Source organism: Morus notabilis, unplaced genomic scaffold, assembly GCF_000414095.1.
Source record: "Morus notabilis unplaced genomic scaffold, ASM41409v2 Scaffold680, whole genome shotgun sequence".
NCBI lineage: Eukaryota > Viridiplantae > Streptophyta > Magnoliopsida > Rosales > Moraceae > Morus > Morus notabilis.
Window position 1 is genome coordinate 158,654 of NW_010367564.1, and position 12,068 is coordinate 170,721.

The following is a 12,068-nucleotide window of genomic DNA, read 5'->3' on the forward strand; positions in this document are numbered from 1 at the left end:
GGACACCAAAATGGACAATTTCTTCTCTCCTACAGTGCTATACAACAAGTTTTGGTGCATCAATTTTAGGTCTTTCTATAGCAGTTTGTTTCTTCAGCAGTTGCCTTGAAATTTCTTAACCACGTTCTTGGCATTTGTAGTGGCTGTAAAGTAGGAGGCGAAAACATTTTTATTAGTTGAGATATTTTTCAAAGAATTTCGACTTTATGTGACAATATTCTCTCTTTCTTTGCCAAATTGCACGTTTGCTGTTTTTTTATTCCTTTTTTTTTTCTTGGTTGACAGTTTCTATTTGGTAATTGACCAAATTTTTTTGCTAGTTGAAGAATTTCCGAAGCAATGAGCCAAACCAAATTACAAATGATGAATTTATTTGCATTTTTATTTGCCTAATATTGCCTCAAAGATTACTATTTGTATGTGTACCTGTACTTGAGATCATAAGACGCAACTCGTTAAATACTATTAGAAAAACAATAAAGGGACGTTTGTTTCTTGTATTCGTCTCTGATTCTGAATCTTAATTCTAAATCATGATTCATTGTTCTCTACAGTATTTTTTCTTATAAAAAACACACGTAAAATAAAAATAATTTTAAATTATGATTTTAAATACATAAACTAAACGTCCCATAAGTCATATAAGGCAGTCAAAGCGGTTAATTGTGATCTTCGTTTGACTGCGAAAAGTCCTATAATCAAAGACATTACGGTGACGCACCTCCGGCCCAAGAGAAATGGCCGGTAGAGAAACTTAGAAGGAACGTGGAGAAAATGTTTTAGAGAGATGGCGCCTTTTTTATCTTATTTTCATTGCAAATGTTCGTTTTTAAAAGATCATTTTTGAGTAATTTATTTTTTCAACGCCTATTGGGCATATATCCCGAAAAGTTAAAAAAAAAAAAAAAAGTTTTTTTTTAACATCCCATTCTCTCTCCTTTTTTTTTAAAAAAAAAAAAAAAGTAGTAATAAAAAGAAATCATATTCTATTAGGTAGAAAGTTGTGCCTTGTTTTTTATTTTTTTTCTTGCATCGCTTTACTTTCTCTGTACTTCCAAACTTATTGTGGAGAGAGAGAGAGAGAGTGAGTGGAGCTTCTGCTTAGCGGTGGTTGCTTCCCGCAGAAGGTTCTCTCTGTTTTTTCCCCCATTAAAAAAAAAAAAAAAAAACCAAAACAAAACAAAACTTGGTGAAGAAGAAGAAGAAGAAAGAAGGAAAAGAAGAGAAAAAACAGTGAAAATTCTTTATTGTTAAAATAATTTTAAAAAAAGCGGGTTTCGTGATAACCTTGTTCTCTGAATTTATTATCTCTAAATCCCTAGTTGCCCCTTCGCTTCACGTTATCGACTCGGATTGTGAAACAAATCCATTTTTCTCGTCTCAATTCAAGAAATTTTTTTTTTTCTCTCTTCTCCTTTTTTTTTTTTTTTAATTAAATTGAAGTCTTCGATTTGGTTTATGGTTTGATTTTTGATTTTCTCTGGTTTTGTTTCTATTTTTTGGGTTGAATTTGAGGTAATTGGAAGCGAAATTAGGGTTTTCTTTTGGGAGAGATATCAATGAGTGTGTCGTTGGGAATTCCGATGTTCGAGGTGATTTCGGTGGTCGGTTCGCGATAATCTCGGATTTTCGCTTCGGTGGACGTTGTGGGTCTGCTTTGGGATTCGAGATTTTATCTATTCTTAAAATTTCTGGGAAGGATTTAAGGTTTTGAAGAAATTGGGGATTCTCTTCTGGAACAAATCTCTTCATAGTTGTGTCGAAATTGAGGTTTCAAATGCGGGGTCGGTGAGGATTATGCTCCTTTTTCGATGAAATCCTCGGTGGGTTTTCAGAATTCAGATTCAGTTTCGCAGACTTGAGTGGCAGTTTTCGAGATTATCCTAGGTTTTTCCGAGGATTGAGGTGTGAAAATCGGTGAAAATTCTCCATTTGGGTTTGATCAGAAAAGGTTTGAATTTCAAAGCTTTTTGCAGTGTTTTAACGAACCTTTATCTGGGCTTGAATTTTCCGCCGTTGATTGATTGTGAAATCTGTGGTGGAAAGAGGGTTTGTGGAGTTTTTGGGAAGATAAGATGAGTTCTACCGTCACAGAAAGTCTGGTCCATCATGGGAAGCTTCTTGTTCACATAGCCGAAAATGGGCACTCTTTTGAGCTTAGTTGTGATGAGACCACACTTGTCGAAGGTGTTATGAGGCTAATTGAATCCGTTTCTGGGATTAATCTAAGTGCCCAGCTTGTGCTTTGTTTGGACTTGAAACTTGAGCCACAAAGGCCTCTCTCTGCTTACAAGCTTCCGTCGGATGACCGCGAAGTGTTTATATTCAACAAAGCCAGGCTTCAAAGCAATTCGCAGCCTCCCCCGCCAGAGCAAATCGATGTTAATGAGATTCCTGAGCCTAAGTCGCCGTCCTCTTCGCACGATCCTCACCCGTTGGATGATGCTTTGGACCCTGCTTTGAAGGCCTTACCTTCCTACGAGAGACAGTTTCGGTACCATTGTCATAAGGGGCATGTGATTTATACCCGTACGCAAACGAAGTATGAGGTCTGTGAGAGGCTCTTGAGAGAGCTCAAGGTTCAGGAGAGGGCGGTGGAGGTTGCGTCGGGGAATTTGGATCAGTACTACAAGATGATTGCCCAAAACTGCAGGGAGTTCTTGAAGCGGTTTTCGCAGCAGCATAGGATGCACTACGATCTTTTGACGAACTTTGGGAGGGATATTGAGAGGCTTAGGAACATTAAGATACACCCCACTTTGCAAGCCGCCTCGCGCAGGTGCTTGTTGGATTTTGTGAAGGAAGAGAGCTTGAGGAAGTCCGCGGAGAATTGTAGCAGTTCTCATAGGCAGTTTGAGAATAAGGTTACACAGTTTAAGAATATGTTTTCTGAGGTGGCTCGTAAGGTGGAGGAGGTTTTCTCTAGCAGGGCTTCCCTGCCTATTAGGAATTTGGAACAGATGATCAAGGATCACCAGCGGTTTATCAATGAACAGAAGAGTATAATGCAGTCTCTGAGGTCGGTTTTACTTTTCCATGCTGCCATATTGTCATAGTTTCTTTTGGTTCTATGTTCTTTATTGTATATTTCATTTGGAGGTGTGTCAATAAATTTTCCATTGTTTTTGTGAATTTTTGTTTTGTTCATAGTAATTGCATCACTTGAATCAAGTTCAACTGGCTTTTTCTTCTTTTCTATGCTGATTCCAAAAGTTTCTTAAATTCTAGTTTCATGGTAAGAAACCATGTTCAGTGCACGAAGGACTGTGACTGCAAAAGAGGCAAGGCAGCCTTGTTTGATGTCTTGTGACGAAGGTTTAGGAAGCTTTTTTGTTTTCATGGAATGAAAAGCGACTGCACAAATCTTCTTTAGAATCTGATTCACCTTGTCTAGATCTCTTTGGCCTTTAAGTCTCTTTTTCGCGTTAGAGGTGAACTAACCTCTGGTCGACCATAGTATATTTTTCACATGCGATTTGTTACTTCTTTATATGTAGTCTCCTCTACCTTCTTCTTTGACATATTTACTGTGTAATAACATGATTTCATTTTAATGTTTGGCCTCTTAATATTTCTTTATAGTCGTGCTAGTGTAGCCCAAGGAAATAAATTTGGAAGTTTACAGATTATAAGCTTCTTTCACTTTACAAGTTTCCCGTCTTTACGACCTTAAGTAATTCAGACTATAGCTATACTAATTTGAATCCACTTCACGTATGATAAGATTTTAGATGATGTACTAATTTGAAGTCACTTCACGTACAACAAGATTCTAGATGATATCGGTCTTTCATATGAGCTACTGTATCGTTAACTTTGAAAGTTTCTTGCCTGTCTTGTCATGGTACTCTTAGAATGCTCCACGAAATCACTGACCGATGATTGTGTCTGTGTATTAATACAGCAAAGACGTCGGCACGGTGAAGAAACTAGTAGATGATTGTTTGTCTTGTCAATTGTCTTCGTCACTTCGTCCTCATGATGCAGTTTCAGCCTTGGGTCCTATGTATGATGTCCATGACAAAAATCACTTGCCTAAAATGGAGGCTTGTGAACGTGCGATTTCAAAACTTTTGGAATATTGCAAGGATAAGAAGAATGAAATGAACATGTTTGTGCACAATTACATGCAAAAGATAACATATGTTTCTTACACTATCAAAGATGCGAAGTTGCAGTTTCCTGTTTTCAGAGAGGCAATGGTGCGTCAGGAAGATCTATTTGTGGACTTGAAGTTTGTTCGTGGGATTGGCCCTGCATATAGAGCCTGCCTTGCAGAGGTAGTGAGAAGAAAGGCCAACATGAAGCTTTACATGGGAATGGCTGGACAGTTGGCTGAAAGGCTTGCAACAAAAAGAGAGCTCGAGGTCAGGAGACGGGAAGAGTTTCTGAAAAAGCATGGTTCATATGTACCTAAGGATGTATTAGCATCTATGGGATTATACGATACCCCAAATCAGTGCGATGTTAATATAGCTCCTTTTGACACTGGTTTACTTGACATTGACCTTGACGATGTGGATCGCTATGCTCCTGAGTACCTCGCAGGATTTCCATCTAAGGTGGAGAAGCAGGGAAGCTTCAAAGGTTCCTTTTCTACGTCTAATGACAGTTGTCACTCTGTCGAAGCTGAAGACAGTGGTACAGATGTGCTTGAGAGATGCGATTCTGAGGAGCTACTCGAAGGCTCTGAGTTGATAGAGATTGCTGGGACTAGTAAGATGGAAGTTGAGAATGCGAAGTTGAAAGCTGAACTCGCTTCCAAAATAGCACTCATTTGTTCTCTGTGCCTTGATATCGAATATGAATCATTGGATGACAGTAAGTTGGATAGTTTGTTAAAGAACACTGCAGAGAAGACCGCTGAAGCCTTGCATATGAAAGAAGAATATGAACGGCATCTGCAATCTATGCTTAAGATGAAGCAGATGCAGTGTGAGTCGTATGAGAAACGCATTAAAGAATTAGAACAGAGATTGTCTGATCAGTACTTTGAAGGCCAGAAGATTTGTGATAACAGGGATGTCTCGGACTTTGGCAGTTTGGCTGCAAAGGATGGTGATTACAAGTCACAAACCTCGTGTGGTGGAGAAGCTCGTATGCCTTGCATATCAACAAGTGAACCAATGGATGAGGTTTCTTGCATCTCAAATTCATTAGAATCCAAGTTGGGGCTTTTCACGGGGCAACCTGGTAAAGTGAGAGATGGGTTGGATGAGAACATGATGGATTCATCTGGGGTACAAAATCCTCAATTGGATTCTTCAATGATGGAGCCACATCGTGACAGCGACAAAGATGGGAAAGACAAGATGATCGGGCAGTTGGGCATGTCACTGACTAGTAGTTCTACTGCTGAGAGCATGCCCGGTTCAAGTGTTTTACCTTGTGAGGTGGCAGTTGATCCTGGCTTGGACTCAAAAGTTAGTGGTAATCTTTTGTTGGAATTGCAAAATACACTTGCAGAGAAGTCAAACCAGTTGAATGAAACTGAAACAAAGCTTAAAGCTGCTATGGATGAGGTCGCAATGCTTAAGAGGGAACTGGAAACTAATAGGAAGCTTCTTGATGAATCACAGGTATGTAGGAATTAACTGGGTGCTATCCCTTGTTCCTCTATTGTAAATTAATTGTGTCGGAAAAATCTTATTATTTTATGTGCATGTCAAAGATTCATTTTACCCTTTTCTAGTCTTTTGCCTTCGGGAATCCATGCCACTTTCTGATATTTATTGTTTATAGCCGTTGATAAGTATGGACATTAAATCAGATATAATAAAGCCTTGTTGGTAGAAACTCCTACAGCACTATGAACCAAATTTGTTTGCACAACAAATATAGGGAGAGGATCCATCAAAAAAAAAAAAAAAAAGAAGGCAGGAGGAACTGTTGTTTTTACATTTATTTTTCATCCGTTGGCAAAAAGTATTTTGTTTGATTGTGTCTATTCCATGGAGTAAATGCTTTTTCATATTAAACCTTCGTCTTCAGATATTTGGTATATCCCATTATTCATGCAAAATTACTGCTAGTTTCCTTAATGAAGTTATGTATGTTTATCATCATTTTCGCGAACTCGTAACTTACATTGGCTTCTCCTTTATAGATGAATTGTGCTCACTTGGAAAACTGCTTGCATGAAGCACGAGAGGAAGCTCACACCCATCTTTGTGCAGCTGATCGAAGAGCTTCTGAGTACAGTACACTGCGTGCATCTGCGGTCAAGATGCGTGGCCTCTTTGAGAGACTAAAAAGCTCGGTATGTGCTCCAGGCGGCGTTGCTGTGTTTGCTGATGCTTTACGAGCATTATCACAATCTTTGTCCAAGTAAGTTGGTTTCCGAATTACTCATCTCAGTATATTATGCCCTCCTGTTAACAAATTTATCCTCTGCTCGACTGCTTCTTCCTCTTTAGCCATACGTTTTTCATTTGTCAAAGCTTCTTTATGTTTTCATTAAAAAAAAAGAAAAAAAAAAGAGTTCGTTTTTCTCTTTATATATGTGCCGCAAGCTTTTTGTTCGTTTATTTATGGGATGAGGTGTGGAATTGGTTTAGCTTTGCATGTCTTAGTTAATGTCATTACACGCAAAACCGCAAGACCATGTTAACCTTCTAAAAGTAACTTGTTACCTTCTGGTGGAACATATTTAGATTTCATTACGGTTTATCCAAATGCATTTCTTTTTGGCATATTTGGAGAGGCTTATGGAGCTATCATTGTATTTTGTATGATTTTACTAATGTTATGATGGCATCTGCTTTGAATTGTTTCAGTTCCATCAACGAAAATGAAGATGAAGGTATTGTGGAGTTCCGTAAATGCATCAGAGTCCTTGCAGACAAAGTTACTTTCTTGTCCAGGAATCGCGATGAGCTCCTTGAAAAGTACCCAAAGGTTGAAGTTGCAAATGAACAACTTAGAAAGGAATTGGAAGAAAAGCAAGAGCTGGTCAAAACCCTGTATGCCAAGCATCAACTTGAGAAGCAGGTAACTGATACTGAGTACTGACTTGAGTCCGGTGTTTTCACATTGCTTGTTCGTAAGAATGTATAGTAAATATACGATTACGTTTTGCGCATTCTATGGTGGTTTGTCTCGGAATATATTTCCTCCGAACATATTGGATAATTCAAATCACCTTAACTTTTTGGGAAACAGAAGTGATTCTTGATTCAAACTTGTTATCAATCATTGGATGGTCATGTCTCATATTGTGTTTGTTTTTGGAACAGGCCAACAAGGAAAAGATTTCTTTTGGCCGCCTTGAAGTCCATGAGATTGCTGCCTTTGTTCTTAATGCATGCGGGAATTACGAGGCAATCAACAGAAACTGCTCGAACTACTACCTTTCAGCTGAATCTGTGGCCTTGTTCACAGACCACCTCTCCAGCAGACCTAACTACATTGTTGGACAGATTGTACATATCGAACGCCAGACTGTGAAGCCACTGTCTTCGGCTCCGGTTCCGTCTGGTCCTGAGCATAACCCTGCATCTGACACGGGGACCGATCGGTTGACCTTGAATTCAGGATCAACTTCTTCGAATCCATACGGTCTCCCCATTGGTTGTGAATACTTCGTAGTGACAGTAGCCATGTTACCTGATACAGCCATTCATTCACCACCACCAACTTCTTCCTGATCCCTGCCTCACAGACAGATTGACGTGATGGAAGAATTCCAAGTGTAGATATTATAAATATAATATAACTTTCAAAAAAGTTTTAAAATCTTTCGGGTGGGAATTGGAACTCTTTTATTTCCATTCTGTACAGCTGCTGATGATTCAATAGTCTTTTTAATCTCCTAACCCTTGTATATACCGCTTCTCTTCTTTATGAATATGTATAAAAACTGTGAATATTATCCAGCTTTTAATCTTTTATTAGATCTTTATTAACACAATATCTGTTTATTTGATTCTTGTTGCTCCTACTTGATGTGTACTGGCCTACTTGCTATGCAACTTGATTGATGCGAGACTGAATTTGAGTGATGTAAACAGAGCTTCCTAGAGGCTGTTATTAGATTCTTTTAACTCTAAAAGTTAATTTTAAAAGTGTTTGAATTATCCGTCAAAAAAACTGTTTTTTCATAAAAACTTTTAGAGTATGTTTGGTACTTAGATTCGTTTCTTAATTCGAATCATGGTTCGTGGTTCGCTACAGTATTTTCTCTCATAAAAAGTACATGTAAATAAAAAATGGTTCTAATCACATAGTTTAAATCTATGAACCAAACGCCACTTTAGTCAAAGCTTTAATATGTGATTTGTCAAAAAAAGTTATTCTAAATAAACATCTCAAAGTTAAAGTTTTAATAAATTATTATAAATTTTATTATAACATTTTTGTTTTGCTTATTATAAAATTTTAAAATCATTTTAATTTATATAAACTCTTTTAAAAATAAGGATTCAAACTTACTTTAAAAGCTTTTACTGACACAAAATAAAAGTTCTATCAAATGGACTCATATTTAGCATGACACAAAGTAAAAGTTCTATCAAATGGACTCATTAGCATGACACAAAATAAAAGTTCAATCAAATGGACTCATTAAAATGAACTCATATTAGCATAACAAGGGCTAACTTTTTTGCTTTAGCGAAATTCTTAAAATGCATGTGACGATTAACTTGTTAATGTATTTTCATCTTTAAGAAAAATCGGTTTCTCATTCAACTATTTTACTGGAAATTATGCAACTAGTTTAGTTGAAAGTTTGAACAGATATTCAAATTTTTTATTAGGTAAAATACTGTAACAAAAAGGTTTAAATTATGATTCAATGAAAAAAAAAGTCATTTTAAATGAAAATCTAAGGATATCACTCAGAGCAGCATTTATCACACATACTCATAATTTGCTCCAATCTTATCAATCTCAAGCACTCACCATTGTATTATTAGAGAGCAAATATTAGGACCGACAATATGAGTCACGACGCGACAACACGACTCGAAAACAACACGAATTTTGGGGGTTAGGGTTGAGAAAAAGAGGTTCGAGTCAAAATTGGGTCGACCTGAAATTGACACGAAAAATAATGGTCAATTTCGGGTTGGACCCGCCTAACCCGAACACGGCACGAAACTCGTAAAAAACTAAAAAATATATATATTTTTCATTACATATTTTAGATTTTATTATAAACTTGTGATATCATGATTGTTATACTCAAAATCTTATACTCTTATTTGCTTAATTTTGATGGATGTTATTGTATTTTAATGTGTTATGAATTTTAAGTTATTTCTAATATGTAAGAAACTAAAAAAAAGTAAATAATATTCGTGTCATTTTCGTTTTCACGGGTCATTTTCGTATCGTGTCGTGTCAACCTGTAAAGTGGTCGTGTCGTGTTTGTGTTGCAGTTTTTAAAAAATTTCGTGTCATGGGTCGTGTTCGCTTAGACTTTAAATTTAAGAAAAAAAATAATTAAAACACGATACGAATAAGACACGTGACACAAATTGTCACCCCTAGCAAATATCCCAAAAGTATCCAATCTGGTTACCAACGCCTTACCATAATCTCTTCACATTCTCCAAATTTTTTCCACAATGACGGCCAACATCTATACCCTCGCTTGCTCGGCACGATGGAAAATAAAAGCGTAGAAGCTTCGAATTATCGAATTATCGAATAGTTTGTCACTCAATTTTTCTTCCCAATATTTCATCACACGTTGTCGATTATGACAATACTATTCGAAATTGGTGTGCAGGATAGTACTGTTACATTCGTAATTGTAGTCATTAAATACTATGACAATATTAATAGGTATTATATTACGAATTCTTGTAACGGGATTTTTGTTGAAAGACGCTTAAATTACACTCACAACCTTTTATCGCCCTTTTTGAAATCATATTTCAGTCATGTCTAACCATAATTAAAAGGGTGATGACAAAGTAACCTTAAATTTTCTCAATAGTTAACGGCTAAAGCAACTGTATTGTTATGCCCTACGAAGTACGAAGGAACCCATGTTCTCCTGTTAGAACGGTGGAAATACTTTGTTAATAAAAAGAATGTTGGTTCATTCAGCGAAAAAAATTAAAAAAAAAAAAAAAAAAAAAAAAAAAAAAAAAAAAAACAAAACACAATACTGGTTCCAATACCCTGCACGGGTTTTACAAGTTAATTTTGATAACTTCAAAAATATTAGCACCACATTTCAATACCTTACACTTATGTCATTCTGTTAAAACAGTGCCTTATTACCACGCTTATCATAAAACGTTGGACTATGCCGAAAGATTATCTTCCGAATTTAAGATAACAGTGTTATATATATATTTTTTATTACATATTTTAAATTTTATTATAAACTTGTGATATCATAATAATTAGATTTAAAATATTATACTATTATTTACTTAATTTTAATAGATGTTATTGTATTTTAGTGTGTTATGAATTTAAAGTTATTTCTAATATGTAAGAAACTAAATAAAATTATATAATTTTCGTGTCAATTTCGGGTTCACGGGTCAATTTCGTGTCATGGGTCATTTTTGTATCGTGTCGTGTCAACCCATAAAGTGGTTGTATCGTGTTCGTGTTGCGGTTTTTAAAACATTTCGTGTCACGGGTCGTGTTCGGATTGACCGTAAATTTAAAAAGAAACGATCAAAACGCGACACGTGACACGAATTGGCACCTCTAATTATTGGGAAACCCTTTCCCCCTTCATGCCCTCGCATCCCCTTCAAAAATCAAACCTTAGCCGGAGAAGCACAAAAAGCTATGCTAGAACCTGATTCCAATTCCGTAAAAAGAATGAAGCGACGGGAAACAACAGCCGCCCTAAGGAATTCCACAAAACTTGTGAAATTTCCTAATCTTGGTTTTTCAATGGCCTCTGACTTCTTCCTCTCTTTCAATGTGAGACGAAGACGCGTTAGAAGGATTTGCCTCGGAAAATATGGAATAAAAAAGATTGGCAGCACATCATATATCTACCGAGTTATGGATTTCTGATAACTTCCAACAAAAACCAATACAATATCCATTACCTGACAGTTTTATGTCAGTTTCGCAACAACAAAAAAAAACAAAAAAAAAAAAAATCTTTGAAGGTAATATGCTCCATTTTGTAACAACTATGAATTGAGCTTCAACACGGTTCCATCTTTTAAACAACTTTACTCCAACTCTTATTAACATTGAAAACAGTAGAGACTGGTTAGGAGCTGTAGGAATTAAACAATGTTTGTTCGCACTTTGATTTAATTAGGCTTCCGATACGGCTTTCGGTACAACTATTTCATGGTCTTCCATCGGTCCAGTGTGGCTTGCACTTTCACAAGATTTGCTTTCGTTTTGAGTAATTACTTATTCCTTTATTATCTTAAAAAATATGAACAGGAATTAGTACCCTGTATGTTCCGCAACGCTTTCCTAACCCTCCAAATCCCCATTCAGGAACCTCAGGCTCGCCCCACCTCATTGATTCCTTGCAGATATTTGAAATTGATGGCCCCCTCAATCTACGCACTTGCAAAGAGGTGGTGGGATACCACTCACACATTCCACTTTGATGGCGTGGTTACAATGACTCAAGTGGATTTTAGTGTTAGAAAATATCCTTTGATGTAAAACATCTTTCAAAATTTAAGAAACATACATGTTAGATCACCAAGAATCAATAAATTAATAAGCGGAAGCGTACTTAAATCCATAATAAATTACTCTCTAGAGCCGTGGGGTTTACTTTCCAGACCATGGTTTACCCAAGATAAGAAGGCCCCCATAGCTTTATTGGGAGAAGACGTTTGTTGGTGGAACAAGAATAGTGTGCCTGTTCAATGGCTTTTCAAAACTCACAGCGTGATGCCGTGCTCCAGCTACACTGACGAACTAATAATAGCTCGCACTTTCGTTTTGACCCTGTTAGGCTGTAATGTATTTGCTACGCCGGGGAATGAGGAAGATCTTCATTATTTGTCAACGATAGCTGACGTTACGGTAATTCATAGATATAATTGGGGCATTGCTGCCAAATGGATGACATCTGCTGTGGAAACACCACCTGCACGGGAGGTCAATTTAACACA

General features: G+C 36.8%; 1 protein-coding gene across 1 annotated transcript; it reads left to right on the forward strand.

Moving 5' to 3' along the window:
• The first annotated feature begins 1,501 nt into the window (after positions 1-1,501).
• On the forward strand, positions 1,502-7,889 carry LOC21391857 (autophagy-related protein 11). Its single transcript, XM_010112813.2, has 5 exons — positions 1,502-3,019; positions 3,905-5,579; positions 6,107-6,327; positions 6,777-6,990; positions 7,236-7,889. Exons 1-5 carry the CDS (start codon positions 2,076-2,078, stop codon positions 7,644-7,646), a joined length of 3,465 nt encoding a protein of 1,154 aa, XP_010111115.1. The 5' UTR covers positions 1,502-2,075; the 3' UTR covers positions 7,647-7,889.
• The last annotated feature ends 4,179 nt before the right edge of the window (positions 7,890-12,068 follow it).